Here is a 19,570-nt window from a genome sequence, read left to right as displayed (position 1 = left end):
GTATTGTGACATCCTCCTGAAACATTCTGCATTCCAACATAATGCATACCATACAAATAAAAATCAACTTATACAATATCATGCAGAATTCTTGTCTGATGGAAATGGAATGCAAAAAGAATTAAGACAACTTACCCAGAGCAAAATACTCAAGCCCTAAGGACGGATGAAAGTGAGGGAAAAGAATAAGACATGGAAAACAGATATTACTCTGTGTTATATGAGATATACCCTTGTAGGAAGAAAAGTGGAAAAAAATCCAACAATTGCCCTTTAGATCTTAGCACGCTGGCTAAGGAACTCTGGGAGTTGACGTCCACAAGTCATAAAAGGGCCAAGTTTGAAGACCCCTGTCCTAGAGGTTTCATGTAGATGTAAAAAACTAAGAAGGAGCCTTGAAGTACACCCCAAAGCATAGGCCTAGGATTAGACTGCTTACCACTTACCAACGCACATGGAGCTGATCCCAGAGAAAGAGGGGAACTACAATGATATCCCACTCCCAACTCTCAGCTTGTCCAGAAAAATACCAAGATTGATGATACTGAAAGCTTGTAAAATATCCAGGAAGACCAGGATGGATCCACTACTTCCAATATATGCTATCCAATCATCAACAAGTACAACCAGTGCTGACTCAAGTATTATGATTTGGCCTGAAGCCAGATTTAAAAAGATCTAGATATCAAGTTTCTTGATAACCTTCCTTAAAAAGAGAAAGTTGGAAACTGGATGACACAAACATCCAGTTCTGTTGAATTCAGGGATAGTTTTTTCATGGAAGAGGCTAAAGAATATTTTTATATCATTCTAGTCTGTTCTCTTCATTTTGTTGATTCCTCCCTTCCAACTTTCTTTTTCTAACTCAAAAATGTTTTATCAATAAGTTTCTATTTTCAAGAACTACAGAAGACTTATCCATTAAAAAAAACTTGAAGAAATAAGCCAAATATATTAATGATATGATTATATAAAGCTCACTGAAGCATTTATCTGAACATGGGTAGGCTAATGCTGAGTGGTGGACAAAAGCATGGATTTGATTCCTATCTGTATTCATCTACAAATCTTCATGTATCCTGCATGAAATTCTAAAACACATTCAGCTGTTGGATACAGTACTGTAAATGTAAATTAGCTGCTATTTGTATATCAAAGGGAACATTTCATTTATCTGACAAAAGTGAGCACATATCCTAATAACTTATGCCACAAGAAATTTGCTTTTTTACACTACAAGATTTGCTAATTTTTTTATTCAGGTAACTAACATACATTATTCTATTTATTAATTCAATTTCTCTAATGCCCTCTTACAAGACTCAGAAGAGCATACAAATAATAAAACACAGTATCACTTCATCATCATAATCACATAAAATCTGTTAATTCTTCCAGATTTTTCTCCATTTGCCTCAGATGGCTCTACCCAATTACCAACCCTATTTAAAACTTGCATGCTCATCTTGCTGGCCTCTGAAATAATATGCCATCCTTCCTTCCCTAAAAATATCTAGGTTATTTTAAATAGGGCTTCCAAGCAAGAATCCCCAGCTAAAATCAATCTAGAGAAGTATGTGTTCTTCACCACTTTTTTTAACACTTGGTAGGGTAGAACCTGTGCTTGTACCAGCACTTAGTCAAATTCAGTTTTGGTCTTGGGTCATTGCCACTCTATATCTTTTCATACTCTTAATCTTATGAAACCCCTTAAATAAATCATAAAATAATTTGGAATCAGTAAAAAAAAGGGGGGGACCTCAAAAGAGCAATTCTGTTCAATGCCTTGGTCATTTCTTTTTTCCAATTAGTCATGTCACAGAATTGCCTACTAAATCAGTGGGAAAATCCTAATGCCACTCAGAAAATCTGCAGGATCCAATAAGTGCCTGGAGTGGACCATCCTACCTGGATCCTCATTTTATTCATTGGAAAGTTAAAACATAACATCACTCTGTAGAATACATTTTCAAATGAATCCGTGCTTGTAACAAAACAAAAAACAAAAAAAAATCCAGTTCAAAGGAAAAGTCATGTGAGAAGTTCAACATATGGGTAGTCCGCATTTAGCAACTGTCTCATTTAGTGACCATTTGCAATTAGTGATGGAAAAGTAATCTTAGGGCCAATCTTATGACTTTTGAAGGGCTATAGAGCAAAGGAAAGCTGAAGTAATATCATTAGCAGTTACAATTTCACTTAGCGACTGCTTCACGTAATGGCCATATTGCCAGTCTCAACTCTGTCTGCTAAACAAGGAGTACCTATTTTCCATGCATGAACAATTCCACTATGGAACAATTGGATTTCAAGTAGTTCATGCCTAAAGTGAAACACATTTGTTTGGGTCCATAGAATGGAGGAAGAGAGTTGTTTATTCCAGGCAACAGTGGGTTTGGCGGCGGTGGTGGTGGTGGTGGGAAAAGAATGGGAAAAAAACAACCCCATTGGAACCAGCATCTAATGGGGGGAGGGAAAAAGAGAGAAGGGAAGCTGCTGAGAAGACTGAGAGGGTAGACAGACCAGTGAGATATGCTAACTGGGGCATTAGCTAAACAAAAGCAGTGGGAAAAGACAGCTGTTACTATTAGTATGAAAATACATAAATCTCATTTTTTTTAACATTAAACATCCCAAATTAACAGGAATATGTAGAAAAAGGGATGGCAGAATGTGGATGCAGAATGAAAAGGGAGATCAGCCATAAGAGAATTAAGTCCAACCTCCCTTGAGTGCAGTTGACTCTTATTTAATTCTAAGCAGGTGCCAACTATTAGTTGAGAAAATTCCTATGTGCAAGTTTTTAGCAATAAATCATTTCAATTGAACCTTCATCTGTGGACATGGTCTTTCACACCTGACACAACACTTCTTCGTCTCTATATGCCTAGTCAAAAGTTAGTAGGATTACATTTGTGAAACATGCAATAAAATTTCAATCTTTTAAAGTATTCATTCTCAGAAGAACATATTGATGCTCATATATAGTAGCACTAGAAAAAGCAACATTTGGGGGAAAACATCTCCTTGGGAGAAAGTCCCAAGATTACCTATAATAATGTTCCTGACACAGAAAAAGTCAGCATGTAGAATAAAGTAAATACGCAACGTGGTAAGTTTCATCAACAGACAGACATCTATTACATCAACTTAATGTAGCAGCAGCAATATTAAAAAGTAGTTTTATTATTACAAGACACTGAAATGCTACAGAGCCTGTGGAACCATGTGAATGTAGAAGAACAAGACAGGAAAATGCAGTGCACTCTGCCTACCATAACTGTGTTATTTGGAACATATTATTATTAATATTATTAAAAACCAAACCTCAGGCCTTTTATATGCCTATCCTCAATGGGGGAAAAAAAGGAATTCTGAACTGTAGGCTGTCACTATAACATGTGGTAGTTAGTGATATCACAATTACGTTTTTACACAGCCATAATCATAACTTAAACTGGTTTATTTTATCTTGTCCAAAGCTCTGCAGTACATTTAAGAGGAGGGGCCGGTACTGAACTTCTTCTGGTCTCCAAACTTAGAATATTTGGCAGGAGCTTTCAAACAACTGTATCTGAACTGCTGCGGCTTCTTTTTATATTTAAAAAGGGCATACTGGGTTGGGATGGAGGGAAAGATGGTGAAGAGTTTCATGTCCCTAACACAGGGGTGTCAAACTGCTGGCCCGCCGGCCGGATGTGTCATGGCGAAACTGTGCCCATCCATTGCCGACAATGGGAAAAAAAGTCGCGACATGTCACGTGATATTGCGAGTTTGACGCCCCTGCCCTAACATATATTGGCCTTGTTTCTGACCAGCCTGTTTCCTGACAACCAGTCAGACACTCAAGAAATCTTGAGTTCCTAGGAGTCAAAACATCTCATCAGCAGTTCTATACAACATTTGGGACAAACCAAGCAAATCACTTAATCACTAATCAACTTGATGATACCTAACCCTTTGCTTAGCATTATGTGTGAATACACTCTACAGTTTGTGGAAATGAAGTTATTTTGCTTCCAATATTCATAATTAAATAAATAATAATTTGATCAAGTTGAGATAACTTAGCAAGCTGCAGCTAATGTAAACTGGAATTAAAACTTTCTGTCTCCTCTTTCTAGCTGCACTAGCAGGATACAATAGTCCAAAGACAGCCCAAAAATCGTTGAAGCTCATTCTCATAATATGACATTCAGTTCAGAATTATATCAAAACTAAAGTAATAGTATATAAATATTATGTTGGTCTCACTGAAGCTTTGTAGACCACTTGAACAACAAATATGCTTATTACCATCAAATTGTTTCCTCATTCAATATTTCAGTTACTTCAGAGAACACAACTTCTCCCATCCTCTCTTTATGTTTAAATTTTTTCATAAAATTGTTTTTTTTTTAAAGTATGCATTAAAAATGGAAAAATGTATCATACCTGTAATAGGTACATATCCAACTCCTTGCTGATATACCGTTGGCATCAGGACCACTGGCTGGGGCTGCATCATCATAGCAGCTGGTAAAGACTGGATTTCAAACAAGAATAGAAAAAAGGATATTTTAAAACATATGCTACAAAAAAAGGCAGGCAGCAAGAAAAGTTGTTGCATAAACTCTTCAATTGAATCAGTTATTTACATTACAATTAGTAACAATTTGAATCAATAAATTCTGTAACAAGAATTTAGTGGCACAAGAAAATTCAGGGAAATGCTCCTGAGCCTATATTTTAAAGGAAAGTATTATAATTTTTACACAGAGTTCAAATTAGTTTAATCAGTTTTGGCAAACTTAAAACAGCTTTAAGTATTATTTTAGGTGCCTTAACCATTAGACCCAACTGGCTCTATTAAAGCTTCCACAATAAAAATACATATTTTTATTTAGTTAGCAATTTTATAAATTTGATGTTTTAAAGAAAGCATCTATGTTCAAGAATACAAACAATACAGAAAACTACATAACTTTACTATCCCCTATCAACATCCACCCCGTATTATTCATGAAGGTTAATTCGAATTTTAGAAATTATTCTAAGAAGAGTACAATAATATAACTTAAAAACTACTTAAGTGTGTGAATGAAGTAATGTGCAACATTTGTGCATATGCAATTGAGAGCAGTCTTTATTAAAAATTCTAAAATTTTACTCATTTCTTAAGTTTTCCATGATTTGTTTTGAAGAAAAACTGTCACCGTTCCATTGGTATATCTTAATATATGAATACTCTATAAATTTAAGAAAATAAAAGTTTGGTGATTCAGTGAAAATTTGGAATGGAAACCTTATCACGATCACATCTGAATAAGTCATCACTAGCTAGTAACAGTTTCTTCCTCCCTTGTTTTCAATTTAACATTATTTTATGATCCATCTATTCAACTGCTAACTAAAACAGCTAGCTTAAGTTGCCTAGCTTACCGTGTAGGACATGACCAGATTAATCATTCCTTCTTTGTCATCTCCCTGCCTTCCACTCAGGCTATACCATTCATCTTCTACTTTTCCTTGTTTCAGTGACTCAGGAATAGTAATATGGGTCCAAGCAATGCGATCATCTATTGAAAAAGCTCTCTGAAAAACAGGAGAAAACTAAATAGATGAAGAAGTATATTCCAAAAGATGGTTCTCCTAAATGCTAGATCAGATGAGGTTACATAAAATTGAAATCCTTTTTTTCAAAAGCAGATTAATTTCTTCACAGGTAAGTAATTACATCAATTTATAGGGGGAAATATTATATATACACTAGCACAGTTGCACGCGTGCCAGAGGTGGCATTCAGAGCCCTCTCTGTGGGCACACAGGCCATGCCCTGGAGATGGCAACCGTCCCTCTTCAACCAGCCACCCACTAACTCGCCAAGGTCCCACATGGCCAGATGCATCCCAGCACCCATGCGCTCGCTGGCCTCTGTGTGCAGAGGTCAATGGTGTCAGGCAGCAGCCGCCCCTGCCACACCTTGCCCTGTGACAATGGCACCCTCGCCCTGCCTCGCCTCACCCCGCAGGACGAGCTTCCTGCCCACCATCCTACCTGGCAGAGCCCCCCTGGATCTCCCCCAACCCTGCCCGGCCCCCATAGGTGTCCCTCCCCACAAGCAACATCGAGGTGATCACACCCACCTTGGCCACTCCCACCCAATCTGCCATGACCACCACAGCCACGCCCACCCAGTGGACCACGCCCATCTGGCACCCAGCGATAAATAAGTGGGTTTTGGGTTGCAGTTTGGGCACTCGGTCTCTAAAAGGTTCGCCATCACTGCACTAGCAGATAAGCCCATAATTTTAGGTGACAAAATACACCAAAATAATTGAGTTCAGCTTACCGCTGATGGACTTATCCATATGGTAATACTTTTAAAGCAGTCATATATCTCGTCTATACCTGCATATAAGTCTACCTGCTGCTAAGAAGAGCCTTGAATTTTTAATCAAAATGCCATGAAATTATCTGTAGATGGCTCATCTTCTTGCGATATTTTTGTGGCATTTTGGTTACAAATTTGAGGGTGAGCTTACTTGCAGACAAAAAATTAAACCAAGACCACATGAATCACATTGGTTGAATTCCTGCTTTAATATGCCCAGCTATATCTACTTTCCAGACAACGTCAAGTATTAGTATGATTATATGAAAAATATTCCATTGCTCAACACACGAGAAAGGTTAGATGTATTTGAGAAGCAAGCTTCAAAATAGATAAAAAAAATCTCTACTTTTGCTCATATATGTGCAGCTAAGCATACAAATAAGGCTTTTGTTATTTTTTTTTAATCTCTACGGAAGACAAGCATATTTTAAATGAAGTTGCTGAGAATTTTAGTCTCTATGGATAAGATCGGTAGCAACCTTCACTTAGTCCTTCAGGAGAAGTAAGAGGAAATTTGAGACACTTCCAATCTCTAAATTGCCATTTAGTTTTCTATAGCCAGATAAATATACATTATTCTTCATTTTTTCAAAGGGGACTGACATAGAAGACAATGACTGACAGAGGAAAAATAGTCAATCTTAAAAAGAGAATATTTTTTTTTACTATAATAAGTCACCTAGTTTCACAAGTCGTCCTACTATTGCACATTTTTTTTCTTCCCTTCAATCGTGTCCGATTCTTGGAGACTCTCTGGAAAAGTCCCTGCCATTTTCTTGGAAAAGTTTTTCAGAAGTGGTTTGCTTACACTTCTGTGGAGTGACTGGCCCACGGTTACCCAGCTTGCTTTGTGCCTAAGGTAGAAATATGGTCTCTTGGTTTCTAGCTTGATGTCTTAACTATCACACAAAACTGATTCTCTAGGAGAGCAGTGTCAAACTGCCGGCCCAGGGGCCAGGCGCATCACGAGGAAACCGCGCCCACCCAGCAATGGGAAAAAAATTCCGATATATCACGTGATGTCATGTGACGTTGCAAGTTTGACATATCTGCTCTAGGACATGTTTTGGCATCTTATTTTCCTTCAGATAAAGCAAAGCAGTGATGTATATTTTACAGTACAGATTTGAGTGAAGAAAAAGTAAAATGGAAGTTATCACAAACCACACAGAATAGGGTTCTTTTTTTAAATTTGTGTAGTAATATTAGATATATCTGCAGAAAATTGTTTTTTTTTAAGTCAGTTACTCAAATAAAATACAATTATCATTGCTCATATTTTAATTCCTGTTGATTTGGAATTATAGGCTTTGGAAATTCAACTGTATGCAATTACATAACATTATCATTTTATACCATCACAAGAATTCAAGAGTATGGTTGGTTTTAGAGAAGCTTCTTTCTGAATTAAGGAGCATATGAAATAATTACAAACTCAGAAATGAAAATGAGAAAAACTGGAATATAGTTGTATAGATAATAGGAAGCTGCATTTACTATAGCTACTCAAGGAAAAAGGGAGAGAAATAAAAGGAATAAGTTTTATAGTAAGTTGTACCATAACAATATCTACTTCAGTTATCATGATAGGATAATAGAAATAATTTATTTATCAGACTTGAACTAATCCTATACGAAACAGTAGGACCTGAACACACAGTGAGAGAAATATATTAAAACAACATTTGTAGGATAAGATCCCAAGAAAATTATAATAGTAATTTCTCTAGGTTTCCCCCAAATCATCAACTACATTCTGCTTTGTGGTATCCTGCTGATACACTTACAGCAGGGAGTATGTGGGAGTTTCTATTAACTGTTGTCCAATTATGGAAGCAACACAAGTGGGAGGGCTGCATGTATGGATATGAAAAGCAATATAGTTGAGAGAAACTGGTGTAGAGAGGCTACGGAGAACTTATCTGTCCAGGCCATGTTAAAAACAATACAAATTCATTCATTCATTCATTCATTCATTCATTCATTCATTCATTCATTCATTCATCAACCTTAAGCTTTTATTCTTCTTGAACAAATGGATTGTTGACACCTGCTGATCAAAATCCTGCATTTCAAATCAGCTGAACCAACAGCGATTTACTTCAAAAAATATGATTATTTCACAAATGACTTGAAAAATATCAGAAATTAATTTGATAAATGTACACATGTACTCTGATCCAATCTGGAATGGTAAGGCATTGTGAAAGTAGTTAAAATATCACCACCACCCTTTTCAATCTTACCTCATCAAATATCTCAAGATAGAAAGAATCTACCCCAGGAGGGACAGTGCACTGAATAACTTTGTTCCATCGAGGATTTTTGGCTCCATTATGAGCAGTGGGAGTTTCATAGACAGCATAACCAAGTCGTATTCTGCAGTATGGGTCCATGCGCGTCATGCCATAGTTTTTTGCCAATTTTGCCTATAGGAAAAACAAAAATCCACACCCATAAGAGGAATGAATTTTTAAGGTATTCTATTATACAAATTCCCAGGCTAAAACATCTACATAAGTCCAACTCAACGTATAATGATTCTCTCAACCATGTAAAAGTTCAATTACATAAATACTGCAATATTGATCAGAACAATAAAAAAAAGTTGTTTTCTACAAAGCTTAAATAAAATCAAGGCCATCCTTCCATAGTGCTCTGGATTGCATACAATGTCTTCAAAGGGGAATATGTTTACATATGGTATATGGGAATTACCAATGACAAAATTCAGAGCAACATAAACAAACATTACAGAGAAATTACCTGGTTGAACAAAATGGCCAGCAGAAAATTATACCCCAAATGATTCCAAAAGACTTGTCTTGTCAGAAAAGTTCAACATCAAATGATAAAACTACTTTCTCCTAGAAAATATTCACTATTTTTTCTTAAAATTAGATTGAAGTATCATAAGTCACAAGCAGAGCTCATTTACTATTCATCCTTTAAAAAACCTGAATTTAAAATAATCCTTCCAAAAACATAGAAAAGAGGCATTTGGTTAATATAGAACCAAGCCCTAAAGTAAAAACCAGAAAGTTTGAATTGGAATTAGAAATGAAGTGGGAGCTAGTAAAGAAAGCTGCGGTATGTTTGTATCACTCAGTTCCAGTTTTGCCATTGTACTATTTTGTATTAACTGAATTTTGCAAACCTTCACAGAAAACTTCATGTATAATATACTGCTGTAATCTAAACAAAATGTATCAGACTACTGAACAAGGCTACCTTCATCCAAGCAGAGGTACAACTATGCTGGAGAACGATGGTTTATGTCACAAAGACCCTGAGTCTCTACTATCAAACATGAATTCAGGAACTCTGCCCCCCATCTCAAGTTATAGCCTTGATCTTTTAAGAGGTAAGCTTAAAGCTGTTTGCTATTTACATAAATAGATGAGGTATTTTCTCTTGTCTAGACTGAAATTCAGTTTTTTGGCCTTGATTACTGCAGCCAGGCATTTAGTCAGCACTTTTACTGCTTCTCCTCAATCTGATATAAAGTACAAATGGAGCTGACTGCCATTAGCCTAGAGATGGCATTTATTCTTAATCTCTCAATATTCTTATCCAGCTGTTCATGTAGGCCACGGGTGTCAAACTCGCTGCCTCACGTGACGTGTCGTATTGTGACTTTTTTTGCATTGCCAGAGCTGGGGTGGGCACAGCCTCCATATGATGCAACCACAGCAGTTTGACACCCCTGATGTAGGCAATCAATATGAGGGACCTTGCAAAACCCCATGGAATAAATATGATGGGGTCAAACAGAAATGTCTCATCACCATCTTTTGGAGATACCTATCTAAGTATGGGCAGAAGCACTTCAAGTCTGGTCTATCAACACTTAACTTGGACAACTCCTGTAGAAGGATGTCACGGTTGACAATACCAAAAGCTACTAAAAGATCAAAAGAATCAATAGGGTTGTACCCATAGGTTTCAGTAAAGATCATCTAACAGCAAGTAAGGGACTTTAGCGTTTAAATACAAATTGAAAGAGCCCTGCAAAAATCTTCTTCATCCAAGAATGTCTGAATCTAAGCAGCTACCAAGTGTTTAGATACTTTGCCGAGGAAACTGATGTTGACAACTGGACTGTATTTAGATCTTCTGGTTCCATTTTTTTTCCCAGAAGTAGTCTCTGTTAATGAAACTGAGACCAGTCCTTTGTATAGGAAGGAATCCGTAACCTCCTGGACCACATTTAGATATTTTATATACCTGATGTTAGATGATTAAAAACCTAATAAAAACCACACTAGCTAAATGCATATGTTCATAACAGAGACTGATTAATGATTTTAGAGATAGTTTGCACTACTGCAACTTTATACAATTCTAAAAATAATTTATGCTTACTACTGCATATAATTTGTGTTCCCTGTAAGAGCATTACATAATGATTATTAATCAGGAGCCAGTGATGCTCTTTTAATTTTATCAGTTGGCATAGAAACTTATATTTTAAAGTATACTTTTTAAAATACCTGCACTACAGTGATACTTAGTCTCCCAACAGTACCCATTGCTCCTCCATATTGTAATTGTTGAGCTGCTTGAGCATCTAATTGGATTTGCTGTTGCTGCTGTGTTGGGGTAATACGAAGGAAATCTTGAGGAAGTTCACCAATATATACCTACAGAGGAAAACACATATACCAATTAGATAATACTCTCTGCACTCTCATCCATTCTACTGCCTTTTTATAATGTACCTATTTCCGATATTCCATTTTTTTCTGATTCTAACCATTCTTTGTATTTCACATATACTATATGGGTCAGATCTTTAAAATGATTCCTACAAGGCTGTATGATTTCACTTCATTTTATTTTAGAATAATTTAACATAAAAGTAAACATACTGCACAACCCAGAACGCTAACTGCCATCTTAATCAATACATATAGTCTTTGTTTAGCAATTGCTTCAATAGAGGCCGACTCACAATTATGACTGCGAGGAAAAAGTAACTTGCAACGAATGCATACATTTACAACATTTGCATTATCTCTTTCTTAACACGTGTTTGCACTGCCCTGTTGCTGACCTGCTTTCCCCTCCTCACCTCATACAGTGGGAAGGTTGCTTAAACAAGCCATCTCTTCCTGAGCTGCTTTTCTCTGCAGCACAGCTCATCCCTAAAAAGTACTCACTGCAAGTTAACAAGCTCAGCTCTATGATCTTAATTACTTGATTAGAGTCCTTTGACTGGCAGCTCAAAAGTGCTAGCAGCTAAGCAGATAGCCTGTGTTCATGAATTTCTTGTGCATATTTCCAACCATGTACCTGTTCATCCTCTTGTAGTCCCTTCCTCTCCAATGAATGCAAATACAAACATTAATTTCCTTCTTGCTACTTATCCCAGCACCAGGGTGAGCATTTCAAATAGTGGAAGAGAGTGGGCAAAAGGGGCTATAAGATTTCCCCTTCTACCCGACTTCCTCACAAGTCTGATACACTTGTGAGGTGTATCAGACAATTTTTTAATAAATCATTTTCAAGATTTAGTATCATCCTAGTGTCTCTCTCTGTGTTCTTGTTCTTTGGTATCCATCCTGCAAATTCTAAACTAAGCATTGACACACAGGTTAATGGCAAAACAAATATAACCTGCTCTTATTTTCATTTGCTTACCCCATACCAAAATGTCCTCAAAGACAAAGGAGAAAGAACTTCAGTTCAGGTGAAGTAAGTAGCAAGAAGCAAAGGAAAGATGAAGTAATTCATTTTATTTTTTAAATAACAGAAAAAGAAAGCAAGAACAAAACACAGAATACATACATTGCCAAAACAATACATTAACGGGTAGTTTTAAAAAGTGAAAAATACAACAGAAAAATACAAAGTATAACATATAAAGTATATGTTGTGTCAACAGTAAGCAGTTAGAATGTAAATATCCAAGTGTATGTATGTGTGCGTGTGTAGTTTTCTAATATATGTATATATAGCTATTGTGCTTTTTTTAACTTATTGTATAAATGAGTTCATTATACTTGTCCATACAAAGTTTACATCTGTAGGCATTCTGCTCATAGTGGCAAGTGTAATTAGTTCAGGACTGAATGAGGCCATGTATTTATCTTTCCAGTGCTTTAATATTAGCCTTTTAGCCATAGTAATGGCATAAAGAATCCATTTACATCCTCTAATTGTCAAATTCCAAGTTAGCATGTATGTAATTCAAAAGAATATTATCCTTTGAAAATGTGAGCTTAGCTGCCCTTCCTGGCACTATATTAACCGTCACTACAAAATTTGGAGCTAAGTCTCAGAATACTCCATAGGCTACAAGCTGCATACATACGTGCTAAAATATTTTTTGGGGGGAAAACTATTGTATCCATTTCTATATTCGATTTATTAATTCTTTATGATTCTTACTATACCCATCATTTTCATGTGCTAATACTCATTCCCAGCACAGCCCCTATTATCATTACCCATATTCCTCATACTCTTTCACGAAGCCTGAATGAAGATAATTGGAACAAGTAAAATATTCTAATACTCTCTTAGATTATAGTATGCATTTATCTATGATTATTAAAAGAAAAACATCTATTGTCATTTAAAGTTAATATCTAGACTTTAGAGGTATTATATCTGAGAGTATAAATACTGAAATTATTTTCACAGCTGCTACTATAAAGTAAAAATAGTTTAAGTCTTTCTTCCATGACAGATCTTTCCTTTTCTTTTGAATTAAAATTGGGAAACTACATTGCATTATCTGTAATGAATATTTTATAATATATATGTTGTCTTTGATTATCAATGAAGCCACAAACCTCAACAGCTGTTCATTTAAAAAAACAGATAAAATACATCTTTAAATTATCTTCAAGTCAGATTAGTATGTTATTTAGAGGGATTATATGGAGTTGCAACGCTTGATTATTTATTCGCTTGCCAAAACAATGTTTTAAATGCTAATGGTGAAGAAAAACATGAAAAGGAAGTTATGAATACTGTTGAAAATAGTCAGTGGTAGGTATGGGTGTTTTAACTGAGAAAATGTTAAAATATGGATGTGGTGATTATGGAACGACTGGGCAAGTAACATTCCTCTAGAAAAAAAATGCACCTTTGACTGACAAGTGGAACAATGCAGTTATTTTCTTGTTCCTCCATATAGGTAGTCCTTGACTTGTGTCTGGCCCCTTAGACCAGGGGTCCCCAATCCTTGGGCTGTGGCCCACTACTGGGCCCTGAGATATTCGGAAGTGGGCTGGGGAAACAGTGGGCAAACATGTGCCCACTTGTGCAAGCGGCAGGCGAGCACGAGTGCACACGTTCCATTTACATGAGCGCCAGGCACGCATGCCCACCGCTCATGCAAATGGAGCTGTGCGCACTTGCCAGCCATTCATGTGAAAGCATCTCCCCCCCCCCCACCCGCCGGTTCACAAAGCCAGAAAGGTTGGGGAACTCTGGCTTTGACAATGACAATAACCAAAAATTGAAAAAAAAAACAAAAAACAGTGAGGGCTATACCAAGCAAGGGGCTGTAGTTATAGATTTTTGTTATTCAATAATCAATAAGAAAAGTATGAATATAAGGAAGAAAATGTATATTTCTTTTTTTGATTTAGCAAAAACAACTAATTAAGTAAATACTGAATTACAGAATGACTTCTTCAGAGGTAAGATTGAAGGTTATTGTGGGAAGTGATAAGAGCATTCTACTATAGAAGTAACATCTATGTGAGAATGGAATCCTTAACAAGTGGTTCAATATTAAGCCTGGAGTAAGACAAGGTTAAGTGATACCACTCAGCTGATTAACACGTTCATGGATAAATATTCATGTAAGGAATGCTCCTGGTAGCATTAAAACTATGGTGGTTAAGAATGTAGATGTGTGTGTTCTATTGCATGACAATTATGTCATGTTGTTAGCTAAATGTCATGTTCTTTAACAGCTGCCCAAATAGAAAGCAGTTCTTTTCCAAGCACAATTCTTAGAGTTCCCTTTACAAAATACATCAAGATGAAAAGAGTATGGGCATAAGAATTTTAGCAATTGTACTATTTTCAGTTTAGGCCCAACATACCCCTATCTAAATTAGGCAAATACTTCCCTATTCTCTTTTCCAGTTTTTTCTATAAACCAATGAGGAGGCCAGTGTCTTTATCAATAACAGAAAAGTTTGTAGTTGGTTGTTCACATAAGTCTGTTTGAATCTTCTGGGAACCAACTCAGATATTGAGAATGATGTGCAGTGATTATTAAGTAGATTTTATTGCACAAGAGGAGTAGCTGCAGAAAAGTATAAAAACCAAAAGTAGTTCTGTTTTATAAATAAAATGGAACGAGCGTCTACAAGTTAAATATAGTACTGGCAAAAAAGTGCAAAAGACATTTATGTGCCTCAGAAGAACGTTCAAATGGGGAAAATGGGAAATGGATTAGAAAAAAAATTAAGCTGCACAAATGTTAGGAAAAAGATAATGAATAGTATATAGACCGTGCTGAAGAATGAATGTCAAACTGAGAAAAAATTTGTGTATATCAGCATGCTTAGTTCTACTGAAGTAAGAGCTGGATGTGTCACGCAAAATATAAAAATTGTATGTAGAAATATATGTGGTAAACTAAGAAGAGAGGGGAGTCAATGGATGGTTAATTGCTGCCCAGAGTTTCTTGGGTACAGGAGCAGTTGTATATGCTGGCTTAATTTAAAATATATAAAGAAAAAGAATAGGTTAAAAAAATGGGATGGATCGCACTGATGAGGCCAATGCATACAATGTGTCGATGTGTAGAAGCCAGAAAAGAACGATATGGAGAAGTTTAATGAATTGTTTATATATAAACTAGATTTAATAGCTATTTCTTATCTCATGCCTTTAATTTATTTCGTCCACTATTTCTTAGAAAATATAAATCACAAGCTGATACATGAACCATACAAATACAAAAGTTTTCTATCTGCACTGTTAGGACTTCTTATATATCTTCAAACAAAGAAACAAAAGCATTAACTTTTATATATTTTAAATATTCATATATATTTTCCCAATCAAATGAAAATGTTTGTATTTGCCTAAATACTATTAGTGTGTGTGTGTGTGTGTGTGTGTGTGTGCGTGCGTGCGTGTGCACATGCGCCTTCAAATCACTGTTGACTCCTGGCAATTGTCTGGACTTGGTCCTATAATTTCTTGGCAAGAATTCCAGAAATGGTTCATCACTGTCTTCTTCCTAGGCATAAGAGAAAGTGACTAGCCGAATTGCAAAACCAAAAACCCAGAAGCAGAAGTATAGATACAGGAAATAAAAATGTGAGTCAATATGCTATTCTGCACTATTCATTTATTACATACCTCTACATCTAATTATTTGAGAAGCCTAAGATAGTACCAAAAGGCAGAGTTCCCCAACCTTTCTGGCTTTGCGAACGGGGGGGAGGGGGAGAGAGGATGGTCCCCTGCAAATGGCTGGCAAGTGCTCACACAAGTGGGGATGAGAGTGTGGATGCACACAATCGCCTGCTGTTCCATGGCCCGATTGCAAACAGCTCACAGTTCACTAGAGGGCCGAGGCCCAGAGGTTGGGACCTCTGCCATAAGGAATGCAGGATACCACAATAAATTTTCTTCTTGAATATATTAAATAGAAATAAAAATGCAGTCAGACATGAGCATCCATCAAGGACCAGAAGGCATAAAGGTGGAATGAAGGTCAATTTTGTATCAACATTTTATTAAAATACAGAAGACCAAATTCATTTATCCTACTTTCTCCCAAATAAGAAATATATTTTATTTGTTTACAGTACTGATATCTGGAATCCTGGTATCTGATACAGGGTTAGGCTGTTTGGTGTTTGTGAGTTTACCTTCGACTATGATTTGCTAAATTTAATCCATTTTGGTTCTCTTTGAAACCAAACTGAAGTCAAAGGTTGAAATAACTACCAGCAAATTGGCTTTCATTATTAGTTTAAATGGTGACAGGGCAGAAGATTAAAAAATCCTAACTTTTCAAAGTTTAAAATACTTCAAATCCTTTTTTTAAAAAAAATAATAATCAAGGAATGTGAATGTTCTGAGATCCTAACCTCTATTTTTATGAAATAAACTTTATATATTAATATATGATTAGAAAGATGTCAGTTCAGTTTCTGCTTAAACACATTCAATGAAGAGAAAGCCACCATGGTTCTAGTTAATTGGTGCCAACGTCAAGACTGCTCTTACTATTTGATTTTTTTTAAAACATTTAACTGCAATATATCTTCTTGTAATTTACAATCATTATTTTGTCTCCAGCTGTGTAAGAGAATAAGGTTTTGATCTTTTTCAAAGTGACACATCTCTTCGAGATGGCTGGAATACTATAATATTGTCTTTCGGTTATCTTTTTTCAAGACTAAACATGCTGAGTTTGCTCTCTCTCTCTTCTCATAAGTTTCTGGTCCTCTGATTATCATTCTGGTTGTTCTTTAAATTGTTCCAGTTTGTGTGAATCCTTTCTAAAATGTAGTAGATAAAACTGGACCCAAGACCTAAGGAAGGGTCCGGACAATACTTCTTGTGATTGTAATATTCCTTGAGATTTGGAAACTGTACATTTGTTGATGCAGCCAAAATTTGCATTTGTTTTTTCTAATACACTATTGCCAAGCAGGTATCCCCTTTAGCTTGATGAGAGCACATTGAAAAAAAAGCAAATACAAGCAGAAGAAATATTACGCTATTTACATTTGTCTCTATTAAAATTAATTCTGCCATTAAGTCATTCTCCACCAGCAATATCATCTTCACTTTTATATCTGTCCTCTAGAACTGTGTTTCTCAACCTTAATAAATTTAAGACATGTAGACTTCAACTCCCAGCATATTGGCTGAGGAATCCTGGGAATTAAGTCCACACATCCTAGTTATCAAGCATGAGAAATATTGCTCTAGAGCAGTGGTTCCCAACCTTTTCTATACCCCGCACCCCTAGAACGTTTCTGGTATATTCTCGCACCCCTTACAAAAATTAGAAATAATGGCAATGAATTATGCATATACACTATAATTTTGAAAACCCAAGTTTTCACACACCCTGGAATGCAAGCACCCCTGGTTGGGACCCCAGCTCTAGAGTATTAGCTAACTTACTTAGGTATGGATCATTTACAAACCTATTAAGTATTGTCACCATTTTTTCAGCCCAAGTAAAATCCTAAAACTTGAGTTCATACTTCATTGGAGTCTGATGAAAACATGTTTGAATATTATTTATGACATTCAATGGATGCACCTACATACTATGGATGCACCTACTGACATATCACTACAAAGTCATATCGCTAAACGTCTAATGGGCAATTTTATCAAGCATTTTGTTCAAAATAAGTAACATTCCCACAATCTAAAAAGTTATATATATATATATATATATAATTTCCCATTTGTTAACAAATCCATGCTGACTTTTAATAATCACTGCCATTTCATTTAAATGGGTTGCTTTATCTATTCTACAATCTTCCAGTACATCCTTTTAAAGAAACATTCAGTCGGTAGAGCAATTCAGTCTCAGAATAAAGGCTACATATAAATTAATCATTAATGAAGAGTGAAGATATAAAATTATATGTCCAATTCTTGGACAAAAAAAAATCCCTTCCCACCCCAAATGTTTGAAAAGGTACTCTGTCCCGGAGATCTGACTATTGTCTTAGATGAAACAGACATGCTTCTGACTAAGCAGAAATAACTGAAACAAGATACTTTATTAGCAAAGTCAAAAAATAAGATAGCCATATCTTGTAATAATAAAAAAAATGTCATTACAGCTAAACTCTATAAAGATGCTTAGCAAGTGAGGGAAATAGAAACGCAACAATATTATCCTTCTTTAAGTCAAGGATTTTTTTTCTCTCTTTTAGAATATTTTCTCTTTTAGAAAATTCTAGATTCATGATGGCACGATCGTTTACTACTGAGAAAAAAAAATAATCTAAACCTGAAAAACTCAAAAGTTAGACGGACCATCAGGCTGGTTTAACTTGAGGAGCTTTTAATGTTACGAAGGCCCCACTCAAGCTCTTGAGTTCTTCCTCGCCCTCCGGGCCAGATGAGTTTGCCTCTGGAAGTGACTCTAGCCCTCTGTGTGACCTCTGACTCCACCTACCGTTCACAAGACCACCGTGGCCCTAAAGCTGCCGGTCCCCACCCTACCCGCCCTTTATGGACACCAGGCTGTCAGCCCGCGCCATGAGCTACGCCAATGTGCCAGGAAAGAAGAGAGGACGGAAGAGGCCACTGCGCAACCCCGAGGCATCCCCTAGAACCCTCCGTATCCTCCCCGTCCCCTTCTGAGGATTAAAAATGGGCGAGGAAATGGGAAAGTCCCCGGCTCTCCAAACAAACACGACTCACCGGGCCCCGCTGTGTACTAACAGTGGTCGCCATGGCGCCACTCGCAGACTCCTTTCTTCTCTCGCTGATCGGCCGAGGCTCCGACAGGAAAACTCGACTGATTTCCCCTCCGTTTCTCTCTCGCCACGCCCCCAAATCCACCGCTATTTAGCACTGCGCTTGCGCCCGAGGCTCCCTTGGCAGCCGGCGCCGCCGGACGAACCGCTATGTAGCCAGGCGCATGCGTCAAAAAGAGGAAATTCCGGCCTTAGAACGTCGTTTTTTCTCCGTCATTTGCCACCGGCCTTTGTGGCTGGTGACGTCGAGATCCCTTGATCGTTCTTCGGAGGGAGCGCGGTACTAGGCGAGGATTCCCACTGAGGGCGGGAGGTATGGAGGGCCTTACTCGGGATCGGCCGAATGTTATGTACGCAACACTGCCGTAGAGATAATTGAAATTATTTGAACGTTTCAGCTACTCGACTTTCTTCTTCGCCGTTATGACGTCACTAGCGCCAGGCACTTCCTCAGAATCAGACCTCGCGAGTAGAAGACTAGGGTCCCGTTGCCTTGACGCCAGGAGTCATCCGATTGGTTGACAGAACCGGGTGGGCGGGGCAAGATAGTGTAACGCTGACTGAGAAGTTGACGCGAACGCGATGCTTTTTGTTGGGGTTTGTTTTTTTTGTCATTGGTATTGACCCTCCTTTTGGGGGGGGGGATTGACGGACTTTGCGACTACTTTAGAATCCCTCTTCGTCTTTCCAGTCACTCCCGGGAGGCAAAAAGGAAGATGTATGCCGAAATAAACAGTACAAAACCCG

The 19,570-nt window shown here is 37.1% G+C and overlaps 1 protein-coding gene across 2 annotated transcripts in view; it reads right to left on the bottom strand.

Annotated features, from left to right (window-relative positions):
• The window catches only part of LOC120316555 (toll interacting protein), a 29,019-nt gene extending 10,090 nt beyond the window's left edge, over positions 1–18,929 (bottom strand). Inside the window, exons 1-6 of one of the 2 annotated variants that reach the window (XM_039362286.1) lie at positions 18,768–18,929; positions 10,871–11,020; positions 8,624–8,806; positions 5,423–5,575; positions 4,436–4,526; positions 136–156 (exon numbers count right to left, since the gene is read on the bottom strand). In XM_039362286.1, coding sequence (XP_039218220.1) covers positions 136–156; positions 4,436–4,526; positions 5,423–5,575; positions 8,624–8,806; positions 10,871–11,020; positions 18,768–18,800 — 631 coding nt within the window. In that variant the 5' untranslated portion in view covers positions 18,801–18,929. The remainder of the gene's footprint in view (positions 1–135; positions 157–4,435; positions 4,527–5,422; positions 5,576–8,623; positions 8,807–10,870; positions 11,021–18,767) is intronic. The other variant, XM_039362287.1, reaches the window with a different exon arrangement.
• Between the last annotated feature and the right edge of the window lie 641 nt (positions 18,930–19,570).

Source organism: Crotalus tigris, unplaced genomic scaffold, assembly GCF_016545835.1.
Source record: "Crotalus tigris isolate CLP2741 ecotype Arizona unplaced genomic scaffold, ASM1654583v1 scf7180000019415.609845, whole genome shotgun sequence".
Taxonomy (NCBI): Eukaryota; Metazoa; Chordata; class Lepidosauria; order Squamata; family Viperidae; genus Crotalus; species Crotalus tigris.
Note: the sequence above shows the minus strand (reverse complement) of the source record. Positions and strands in the feature narration are given on the sequence as shown.